General features: G+C 39.8%; 1 protein-coding gene across 2 annotated transcripts in view; it reads right to left on the reverse strand.

Annotated features, from left to right (window-relative positions):
- The window catches only part of cd99l2 (CD99 molecule-like 2), a 10,308-nt gene extending 151 nt beyond the window's left edge, over positions 1–10,157 (reverse strand). Inside the window, exons 1-10 of one of the 2 annotated variants that reach the window (XM_061913335.1) lie at positions 9,954–10,157; positions 8,774–8,827; positions 5,222–5,242; positions 5,049–5,084; positions 4,803–4,886; positions 3,587–3,652; positions 3,462–3,512; positions 3,260–3,379; positions 2,361–2,426; positions 1–2,275 (exon numbers count right to left, since the gene is read on the reverse strand). The exon at positions 1–2,275 is cut by the window's left edge and continues 151 nt beyond it. In XM_061913335.1, coding sequence (XP_061769319.1) covers positions 2,214–2,275; positions 2,361–2,426; positions 3,260–3,379; positions 3,462–3,512; positions 3,587–3,652; positions 4,803–4,886; positions 5,049–5,084; positions 5,222–5,242; positions 8,774–8,827; positions 9,954–10,017 — 624 coding nt within the window. In that variant the 5' untranslated portion in view covers positions 10,018–10,157 and the 3' untranslated portion in view covers positions 1–2,213. Of the gene's footprint in view, positions 2,276–2,360; positions 2,427–3,259; positions 3,380–3,461; positions 3,513–3,586; positions 3,656–4,802; positions 4,887–5,048; positions 5,085–5,221; positions 5,243–8,773; positions 8,828–9,953 lie in introns of both variants that reach the window. The other variant, XM_061913333.1, reaches the window with a different exon arrangement.
- Positions 10,158–12,369: the final 2,212 nt, after the last annotated feature.

Consider the following 12,369-nt stretch of genomic DNA (forward strand, 5'->3'; position numbering starts at 1 on the left):
CACACAGAAAAATTAGTTAGGTGTATGCGTAGGAAATGCGATAAAAGTGTGTTGACTTTAGTGATTTAATAAATGAGCGCACCTATGTAGTGAGAGACATTATTTGTAAGGTCGGAAAAGCAATAACACTACACTTTCACTCCAAATCAATCATTTTGTTACATTCGTGTGCAAGCACATGTTAATAAAAGTCACTTTTAGTCGGCTATCTTTGGTCAAATCCAAATTTGCAGCAAGATGAGAGGAAGATGCAGACACTAAGATGAATTGTGATTATCATGATAATTATTCTATCAGAGCTCTATGAAAGCAGATAAACGGTGAATGAGATTTCAAAAAGCGATTTTAGCAAAAGGTAAAAAAGACAAAGCTAAAGGCTTAACACTGGCTGTGTCACAAACTCCACACTTTTGTGCTTACACTTAGCATTTTGAGTGCATAAGTCAACACTTTCAGTACCCGGATGTTACACTCAATGAAATGTCTGCGCAGTAATGGACACTGACCACCCTCAGTCATTGCCAATTGGCCACGTCACAAAAGGGGAGGGACCAACTTCCATCCATCCATTTTCTACCGCTTATTCCCTTTCGGGGTCACGGGGGGCGCTGGCGCCTATCTCAGCTACAATCGGGCCAACTTGAGTAGATTAAAAAAATAAAGAAAGCAGGTAAATAAATGAGATACACTGTATAGCAAGGAGTACACAGAATACTTCGTGTCCATTTGAGACACAGCCATTGTTGTATCACAATGCTAGAGCTACTGCGGTAACAGTCAAAGTACATTCTATTCCATCAAGCTAAACCACGTTTGAACTTTGCAATCTCTATCTAACCTCACAGGGAAAACAACCAATACTCATCCAAACTTCTACACGCTTCCTTCATGATGCCATCGCTGTGAGAAGCTTGGCAGGCAAAAGTAAAAAACATTATTTACATTTTAGAGGAAGCAGCTCCAATGGTTAATGGTTTGAGAAAAAAAAAAATAAATGCAAATATTACACAACCACTGTTTGCAACAACAAAAATAAATAAAGAATTGTCACATTTTACAGGAAAGAGGACACCTTAATAACATTAGTCTCGTATAATGACAATGATACACATTGTTGTTCTGGTGAAATATTAGCCAGTTGTTAGAATGCATCCGGAAAGTATTCACAGTGCTTCACTTTTTCGTTTTATGTTACCGTCTCTATAAAAAATGGACTCAATACGTTTTTGTCCTCAAACTTCTGCACACAATACCCTATAATGACAATGTGAGAATGTATTTTTTTCTTTTTAAACTGCAAATTTATAAAAAAAAAAAAAACAATAAGTTTTCACATCCTTTGCTCAATACTCTAAGTCTTTTTGAATGAGATACCACAAGTTTGGCACTCCTATCATAGGGCGGTTTCAACCATTAGTCTATGCAGCACCTTTCAAGCTCCATCAGGTTGGATGAGAAGTGTTAGTTTTCCAGGATGTGTCTGTACATTGCTAAAGGCAGTGATTTATGTTTAATGCGGGGCGGCATGGCGTAATGGGTAGAGCGGGCGGCCAGAAACCTGAGGGTTGCAGGTTTGCTTCCCACCTATTGACATCCAAAAAATTGCTGCCGTTGTGTCTTTGGGCAGGACACTTCACCTTTTGCCCCCGGTGCCGCTCACACTGGTGAATGAATGATGAATGAATGATAGGTGGTGGTCGGAGGGGCCGTAGGCGCAAATTGGCAGCCATGCTTCGGTCAGTCTACCCCAGGGCAGCTGTAGCTACTGATGTACCTTACCACCACCACGTGTGAATGAATGTTGAGTCCCACTTCTCTGTGAGCGCTTTGAGTGTTTAGAAAAGCGCGATATAAATCTAAGTTGTTGTTTTTTTTTAATACATTTGCAATTTAAAAAAAAACACTTCACATTGTCATTATGGGGTATTGTGTGTAGAATTTTTAAGGACTCAAATTAATTCATCCAGTTCTGAAATAAGGTTGTACCATAAAATGTGGAAAAAGTGAAGCGCTGTAAGAGTTATTCAAACTGGTTCAAGTAAGAAATAATTGTTTCAATGCCAAATAGTCAAAATTCCTGAATATGGATCATCACCTTTAAAAATGCAATGGTGCATATAAATTAAAATTCAAACAATGTTAGCTACTTCAATGTTGTCAATTCAGCAACACAGTGCACTGCTATATGACCCCTGTGTGCGTGTGTGTGTGCGCTACACAACATTCTCCTCTATGCGAGGTTCAGCACTGGCTTGCTGCAGAAGCGTTTGTTGGACTGTAGAATCAAGAATAAAAACGTGCATCATTGCAAGTCAGTTTAAACACACAGACATTGTGAACTAGAGGAAAGGGAACACTACCTTGTGGTTCAGATGCCATCACACAATCCGGATTGTCAGCCTTTATCATCCCCGCATTCAGGCTCTCTGTTAAGATAAAAGAAAACATGCCTTTTCTTCCCACTTTTTCTTCTTGAGGGAGTCGGATCTTGAGGAGCAGTTCGTTATTCTTTTTTTTCTAATCAAGGAACAAAATCACTGGTAGGTAGCAGTTATGAATTCAGATGTGGATCAGAATTTTTCAAATCTACACCAATATTGCCCTATTGGTGTAAATTACTCTGAAATATTACCTATATTAAAATATTCCATAGGGTGCTGCCGTATTCCCATCCTTTGACAGTGACCACTATTTTGCGGTTTCCCTTAACAAAAACAAGTTTGCAGCACAAAAGAATTTTAACAATACAAAAATAATAAAGAACAGAATTTATACAGAAAGTATATATAAAACTACAATCCAAATTAGGACATAATAGAAATGTGAATACCAAATTGTATTACCCAGGGGCCGCTACTGGCAAAATGTTATTTGGAGCTCTACTACAATTTTTTCACACTTTTTACATTTACGTTGCAAATACTTTTTATTTTATTTATTTTTTAATCAGACTTGAATTGGATGAATGTTTTCACCTAAGACAAATTCATTGGAAATAAATGTTTCAAAAAATGTAAGATAATTACAACATAAAGTTGCATATGTTCCTAGCATTACAAACGTCCAATTATATTCTTATCGGTGACAGAGCAGGAAGGGGCTAGAAATAGGTTTGCGGTAAAACTGCAAAAAAATGGCTCCAAAGCGAACGGCTCGCCACTATGAACTGTTTTCATTGTTCAGTTAAAAGAGCCGTTCCAAAGACTTGATTCGATCGCAACCGTCACACCTTTACTCGAATTCACTTGATGATTCTTACGCTGTATGCCGAAGCACAACTTCTTCTTCTGGTAGGAGATGTAGCTGGTGACCGCGCCCACCAGCGCCATGACGACGGCACTAGCAATGCCTGCGATGGTGCCCACTTCTGCTGTGGTCTCTGGTCGCACACACAAACAAGCACACAGGCACACACACGTGTGAGGAATCCACAAATTAACGTGTAAACACATCAAACTCACCGTTGTTGTCTTCATATTGATTAATATGATTACGTTCGCCTGGTCGTCCGCCTGACAACACACAACACTTTAGAAAAACAAACAGACACTTTTAAAGACACATTTAAGGCCAAACTACTCGATACCTTTGCCTTTGTCGGGTTTGTAATTGTCGTCTTTGCTGACGTCAACTAGGTCGCTGTCGGAAAATCCTTCTTAAAAACAAAAACACTTTTTAGTGCTCCAGATATGACTTAAGGGGATCTATTATGCAAAAGTGTCTTTTTAATGATGTTTTAACATTAATATTCCTGGCCTGCCACATCATATGACCTGCAAAACCTGGAAATATGTGTCAAAATACTTGTTCTCTCTTACTAAATTTATTTATTTTTATTGTGACCGAAACATGCATGTACTGCGTGCAATGGCATATATTTCTGACTTTATTGTTGAAGTATTGTCATATATTCCAAAAATATTTTGTTTAAATAATGAGTACCGGTACTTAAATATCTGCATGACTTAAAAATTTCAAAGCAAGTTATCCATACCGTAACATCATGAGGCGATTGGGTTTGATTCCCTGTTTTTTTCTGTATGGAGTTTGCATGTTCTCCCCTTGACTACATGTGTTCTTTCCGGCTTCCTCCCATCTCCAACATTGCCAACACTAAATTGTACCTAGTGTGTGAATGTTGTCTATCTGTGTTGGCCCTCCAGTGAGGTGGCCACTTGTCCAGGGTGTACTCCGCATCCACCCGAGTGCAGCTGGGCGACCCGGAGAGGGACAAGCGGTATAAAAATGTTGCATTACACATTTATATTCATGTATATTTACTTTTACATGCGTCCCTCTGTGTTCTGGCCCTCAATCAAAATTAATTTGACACCCCTGCCCTGTATCAGGTATGTATGATCACCAACAGAGAGAAAATAATATTTAATCTTCCCTTTTGAAATTGTCTTTTTTATGATGTTATGAACTAAAAACCTTCCTCGTTGACATACCACCTCTGACAGCGCTTATATATAAAAAAAAAAAGCAGGCTTCGCTACACAGCTTAAATGCAGCCTGGGTCCCTGCCATCTGTCGTTGAGTCATCTCCGGATGTGAGAGTTGTTAGTTTGATCATTTGGTTTTCCTTCGGTGAATAGGCTAACGTAGCTGGATGCTGCTGTTCAAATGTGAGCGTAATGCTAATGCTTGTGTTGCTAATTTTTGTGTTCCAACTCCTTAACTCGCATGCATGTTTTCATGCACGTGATGTTTTGGGGCAAAAGGGTGCGTTTGGTGCAAAAACAAAGAATAAAAACAAAACATGCTTGTCCGCTTCCAATGAAGCTAAATCTGCAACCCACCTCCACTCTTTCCCTTGTTCTTGTCTCTGTTACCAATGTCATTGTTGGGGTCCAAGGCATCAGACAGGTCGAAGCCATCACCAACTGTCAGTGTTAAAAGGTGAGGGGGAAGCAAGGGATGAAAAAAAATAAGAAAAAAAATAGAAGCATCTTAAATAAATCAATAAATTAGTGGAGTGGGGGAAAAAATGGGTGCGGCAGCCAACATTCTCATGTCATCATTCTGATGCCACAGCAGCTTCTTACCTGGTTTAGGTTTGGGCTTGATAGGAGCCTTGGTAGCTGTAGGGGGCAGTTAAAGATATTTGACCTTACAAAATAAGAGCTTGTTGGCAAGTGACTAAGAGACTAGCCGTTGCCATAGCAACCTGAGTGTAGCTACTTTAGTGGTCCATGGGTACTTTTTGGCGTGTTCTTACCTGCTGGCTTTGCAGTAGTGGCTGTCGGTTTTCGTTCAAGGAAAGAATGTTCAAAGAAATAGAGGAAATGTTTGAACATCATTTTAGGGAATTTAATTATTAGGGGTGTAAGGGTACTTGTATTTGGAACAGGTACAGCAGAAATTGTAATGGAATATCTGAATTTCATAAGAAATGATTGCAATTTTATTGTGTAAAAGTGTTAATTTATCCATCCATCCATCCATTTTCTACCGCTTATTCCCTTTCGGGGTCGCGGGGGGCGCTGGCGCCTATCTCAGCTACAATCGGGCGGAAGGCGGGGTACACCCTGGACAAGTCGCCACCTCATCGCAGGGCCAACACAGATAGACAGACAACATTCACACACTAGGGCCAATTTAGTGTTGCCAATCAACCTATCCCCAGGTGCATGTCTTTGGAGGTGGGAGGAAGCCGGAGTACCCGGAGGGAACCCACGCATTCACGGGGAGAACATGCAAACTCCACACAGAAAGATCCCGAGCCTGGATTTGAACCCAGGACTGCAGGACCTTCGTATTGTGAGGCAGACGCACTAACCCCTCTGCCACCGTGTTAATTTAATGAGTAAAAAAAAAATGTAATTTTACATGAAACAGTAATGTTTGTGATATTACAAATGCAGAAGTCAACATATGAGAACAAAGTAAAACAAGTAAAAAATGTTTTATTTAAATCCTTAATATGTGAGCCACCATGACTTTAGGTAAAAAACTTGGAAGAGACAAACATTTTTGCAGGAGATTACTAAAAACACAAGAGTACTGTCATAAAGATGATCCATGACTCACTTTTTAGCACAGACTTTTTTTTTAATATCAAAACTCTGACAAAAATAATTGAGAAAAATCCAAAGTCCAAAGCAGTGGTTGTGGTGAATATATGCACTAAGGATAGTAGTAATAATATTCCTGTCCTAAATATAAAAAACGTTTTAAAAAATCTGAATTTACATGAAACGTCCTATAGGTTATAAAGATGAAAGTTGTAATATTTATAAGATTTTTTTTTTTTTTTACGAGACACAAGTTTCAATGCAAGAAGAAAACAAAAAATAAAGTTGTGCCTCGTATATCGCTGTTGATGGTTCCAGGCCTGACTGCAGTAAACATTTTCCGCCAAGTAGGTTTATTATTAATGCAATTGATATTCCTCCAATGGGCTCACCACCCATAGGAGGGGGCACAGAGGTCGGGTGCAATGTGAACTGGGTGGCAACCGAAGGAAGGGCCCTTCGCGGTCCGATCCTCGGCTACAGAAGCTAGCTCTTGGGACATGCAACGTCACCTCGCTGGGGGGAAGGAGCCTGAGCTGGTGTGCGAGGTGGAGAAGTTCCGGCTAGATCTAATCGGACGGAAGATGGATGGATGGACATTTATTATGTTCATAGTTACAGCATAAAAAATTGTTTACAACCTTCTTAAATATAATGTGAGCTCTCTAAACATGAAATAACCTCCATATAGACCCGTTTAAAGTTTTTTCATCCAATATAGTAGCTTTGAGGAGACACTTTTGTCACATCCTTGGTAATTCCTCGAAGTTAGAACTGGACTTCCATGTGTTGAAACCACGGCTGTACATTTTTCTGTAAAAACTTTTTTAACTTGTAATACATCTAATCCTAGGGGTGTGAGAAAAAATCGATTCGAATTTGAATCGCGATTCTCACGTTGTGCGATTCAGAATCGATTCTCATTTAAAAAAAAAAAAAAAATTTATTTTAATTTTTTTATCAATCCAACAAAACAATACACAGCAATACCATAACAATGCAATCCAATTCAAAAACCAAACCTGACCCAGCAACACTCAGAACTGCAATAAACAGAGCAATTGAGAGGAGACACAAACACAACACAGAACAAACCAAAAGTAGTGAAACAAAAATGAATACCAACAACAGTATCAATATTAGTTATAATTTCAGCATAGCAGTGATTAAAAATCCCTCATTGATATTATCATTAGACATTTATAAAAATTTAAAAAAAGAACAATAGTGTCACAATGGCTTATACTTGCATCGCATCTCATAAGCTTGACAACACTGTGTCCAATATTTTCACAAAGATAAAATAAGTCATATTTTTGGTTTGTTTAATAATTAAAACAAATTTACATTATTGCAATCAGTTGATAAAACATTGTCTTTTATAATTATAAAAGCTTTTTACAAAAATCTACTAATCCACTAGCATGTCAGCAGACTGGGGTAGATCCTGCTGAAATCCTATGTATTGAATGAATACAGAATCCTTTTAAATCGGGAAAAAAACGTTTTTGAATCGAGAATCGTGTTGAATTGAAAAAAAAAAAAAATCGATTTTGAATCGAATCATGACCCCAAGAATCGATATTGAATCGAATCATGGCACACCCAAAGATTCGCATCCCTATCTAATACCTAATTTAACAAGTCATTGAACACTTGATTTAGGAAAAACCGTGAGATTTGAAGCGTAATGTAGTGAGGGACGACTAGAAAATAAATAAATAACATAAACCTAAATTGACAAAGTCATATTATAAGAAAACATTTTTTAATTAGCACAAAAAAGAAACAATTTTATAATGAAATACGGCAATGTTGCAAGAACGGAGGGAGAATGTGAGAAAAAAAGTGAAATATTTAAAGAGAAAAGAAAAAAAGCAGAAAGCCATATTGAAATTTTGTATAATACTTTGTACTTCTACGTGAAAAAGTATTAATTTGAAATACTCAAAAAGCCATCATATTTTTCTCAATCCATATGTTTTTGGTATTTAAAACAGAATTTTACATGACATCAATGTCGTCATAATGGAGACATTTTTACGAGAATAAAGTTGAAATTTTCAAATAAAAACTCACCAACCCATAAAAGAATAAAGTTGTGGTCGTAAGATAAAAAGTCATTATGTATTTGAAAACAAGTAGTACTTGTAGTAGATGAAAATTGTAATATCGTATGACGTCAAAATTATTTTCTATTAGCGAATTACATGCCAAGTTTTCGATTTAGGAGCAGCATGGCGTAGTGGGTAGAGCGGCCGTGCCAGAAACCTGCGGGTTGCAGGTTCGCTTCCCACCTGTTGACATCCAAATTGCTGCTGTTGTGTCTTTGGGCAGGACACTTCACCCTTGCCCCCGGTGCCGCTCACACTGGTGAATGAATGATGAATGAATGATTGGTGGTGGTCGGAGGGGCCGTACGCGCAAACTGGCAGCCACGCTTCCGTCAGTCTACCCCAGGGCAGCTGTGGCTACTGATGTAGCTTACCACCACCAAGTGTGAATGAATGATGGGTTCCCACTTCTCTGTGAGCGCTTTGAGTATCAACAATAGAAAAGCGCGATATAAATCTAATCCATTATTATTATTATTTTTTATATTCAAATTAAAGATAACACAAAAAAATCTTAGCAATTTTGTTATATTTTCTTCCCTTACTGTTCCCAAAACGAATCAAACTGTTACCTTGAATCAAGATATGTGCCGAAACATGTTCATGATGTGCCCTTACACCCTTAATTATTGCTGTTCTTACTTTTTAGAAGGCCACCCCCCAGAGCGTCTGCCAGGTCCAGGTCCTGAGACAGAACTAGAGAGAGGACAACAAAGGTAAACAATTCAATAACCACAATTCTAGGTCTTTTTAGAACACAACCCAACACAGGCGCACACACACACACAAGCTCCCATTGTGCCCACTAAGCCCGTTTGTTGTGCACACTCTCATCATTATTTAGGAGACAAAGTAACTCACCTTACATAGTGTGCTATGCACACACGTGTGTGTGTGTGTGTGTGTGTGTGTGTATCAAGGCAGCTCTGGTGTTGTGTTTGTAGACAAAATGTCACTATACCACATCCTGCACCAGTGTGTAAAAGCTTGTAAACTTGTATTGTTACAAGTATTGTTAAGTCGAGTGATGATCTCAAACGCTGTTCAAACATTGAGCAGTTTAGGAATTGTAAAAATCTAATATTTTAGTTGGATATAGTGAGGTCTAGGCTTATATTGAATATGAGTATGAATGACTTATATGACTTACTTATGATGATATATTGAGAATTGTAAGCACAAATTGACATTTTTGGATCAAGATGGATGTGATAAAATATGGTACAGAGAAAACTGAATATTAGTTAAAGTAAATATGTAAAAAAAAAATGAGTTTTCAAAAAGTTTATACTTCTTCCCATTACCCTTTTGAGATATGTTTATTTTATTTTTTTATTTTATTTTCTTAATTCAAACAAGACTGTTCACTGGAGATATGTACTGTATGTATATTATGTACCACATGTATGATGTGGAGCTAATTATGACTTACTCAACAAACAACAAGATAAACAATGTGGCACAACATATGGTTAATTATTATTAGGTATTTAGTCTGTTAGGTGGCGGTTCCAATTAACTGAAACATGAGTTATCCAAAAGAGAGCATTAAAATATGACTTGTATAACAACTATTTATTACTATTTGATATGTAACAATAGTGTTTAATTATTTGATGATTTAAATAGTCAGGTAATAATAGATGGCACAATTTAGCAAAATAGCGTCCAGCAGGTGTAATAAGGTAATCATTTTAGAATGACAGTTGTGTACAAACAAGGCCAATATCGCAAGAAGTGTGCTGCTGCCAAGGGGGTGCCCCGTTATTCGGCCTGCCGTGCGGCACAAAGGCAGCACATGGACGCGCAGTCTTTTCTTTACCTTGCAGAGGAAACAGCAACGCCAGCAGCAAACAGCCGCAGCGAACACCACGAAGAGCCACCATGGCCAACAAGGAGCCGGTGAGGAGAAGCGAACAAGATACCGGGCGTGTCTCCGCCGAGCCTGTTGTGAGAGTCTTCAAACAGTGCGGTGAGAGTGTCGAGGATGAAGAGCCGCAGTCTAGGCGTTCACTATGGCGCCCGCGGACACGCCCCCTTGCTGAAAGTTCCGTTAGCTCCTTTCAAAATAAAGCCCCCATCGGAAGTAAATGGATGGGCCGGCGTCGATGACGTTTGTTTTTATTAAATAGACAAATAACTATCCATCCATCCATCCATCCATTTCCTACCGCTTATTCCCTTTCGGGGTCGCGGGGGCCGCTGGCGCCTATCTCAGCTACAATCGGGCGGAAGGCAGGGTACACCCTGGACAAGTCGCCACCTCATCGCAGGACCAACACAGATAGATAGACAACATTCACACTCACATTCACACACTAGGGCCAATTTAGTGTTGCCAATCAACCTATCCCCAGGTGCATGTCTTTGGAACTACCATTTTACATTATTTTTGTCACTGCTCACACACCATAGGGCGCTCTTCCAGTCTGGCGATTGCAGTGACTGGTTGTAGTCTTCAATTCATTCTTTTGCCATTCTTTTGCCAGTATAAGCACCACTTACCATGAATTGATTAACGTGGACCCCGACTTAAACAAGTTGAAAAACGTATTCGGGTGTTACCATTTAGTGGTCAATTGTACGGAATATGTACTGGACTGTGCAATCAACTAATAAAAGTATCAATCAATCAATCAATCAAAAAGCACGCTCAGGGTAGATTACAATAATACTTGCCAACCCTCACGATTTTTCCGGGAGACTCACGAATTTCAGTGTCTCTCCCGAAAAATCTCCTGATTTTCACCCGGACATGGCACTGTCTTTAGCGTCCTCTGCAACTTGTCGTCGCGTCTGCTTTTATGTAATGATCATACTTGCCAGTCCTCCCGATTTTTCCGTGAGACTCTCTGATTTCAGTCTCGAATTTCTCCCGTTTTTCACCCGGACAACAATGTAGTGGGGGTTCCTTGATGGCGCTGCCTTTAGTCCTCTGCAACTTGTCTTTGCGTCCGCTTTCATTAATTGATTGATGAATTGAAACTTTTATTAGTAGATTGCACATTACAGTACATCCATCCATCCATTTTCTACCGCTTATTCCCTTTTGGGCTCGCGGGGGGCGCTGGCGCCTATCTCAGCTACAATCGGGCAGAAGGTGTACACCCTGGACAAGTCGCCATCTCTTCACAGGGCCAACACAGATAGACAGACAACATTCACACTGACATTCACACACTAGGGCCAATTTAGTGTAGCCAATCAACCTATCCCCAGGTGCATGTCTTTGGAAGTGGGAGGAAGCCGGAGTACCCGGAGGGAACCCACGCATTCACGGGGAGAACATGCAAACTCCACACAGAAAGATCCCGAGCCTGGGATTGAACCCTGGACGGTCTGACCTTCGCATTGTGAGGCAGACGCACTAACCCCTCTCCCACCGTGAAGCCCGTACAGTACATATTCCGTACAATTGACCACTAAATGGTAACAACCGAATAAGTTTTTCAACTTGTTTATGTCGGGGTCCACGTTGAACCATTCATGGTAATTCATGGTGAGACATACAACAGCGTGCCGTCCCAATCACATGTGTTCGGTTTCGACAGACACACTTCAGTGACTGCAAGACATACTTGATCAACAGCCGTACAGGTCACACTGAGGGTGGCCATATAAACAACTTTAACACTGTTACAAATATGTGACAAACACATTTTGGGAGAACCTCTGCACCTTAACACAACATAAAAACAACACAACAGAACAAATACCCAAAACCCCTTGCAGTACTAATACTTCCAGGACGCTACACTATACACTCCCGCTACCACTAACCCTCAAGCCCCCGTCCCCCGTCTACCCCCCCACCCCCTCCACCAAATCCCTAATTCAGAGGTCTCATGAATTAATTAACGTGGACCCCGACTTAAGCAAGTTGAAAAACTTATTCGGGTGTTACCATTTAGTGGTCAATTGTACGGAATATGTACTGAACTGCTGTGCAAGCTACTAATAAAAGTTTCAATCAATCAATCAATCAAGGCTGGCAAGTATGATTACGATAAATGTTACTTGTTGGAACACATTCTCCTAAATGACAGTCGCTTGCACTTTTATTCATGTATAATTATTTATCATCACCAATTCATTATGTTCCCAAACGCAGAACATTCTCCTTGGACGGCGCTTTGATGATGGTGGTATCAGATCGGTTCCAACGAATTGCGGTATCGGCCGCCGCTGGTCAACAGTCAGATCTGCAGGCATCATCGGAGGTGTCAATCACGCCGGAT

The sequence above is a fragment of the Nerophis ophidion genome, linkage group LG10, assembly GCF_033978795.1.
Source record: "Nerophis ophidion isolate RoL-2023_Sa linkage group LG10, RoL_Noph_v1.0, whole genome shotgun sequence".
Classification (NCBI taxonomy): domain Eukaryota; kingdom Metazoa; phylum Chordata; class Actinopteri; order Syngnathiformes; family Syngnathidae; genus Nerophis; species Nerophis ophidion.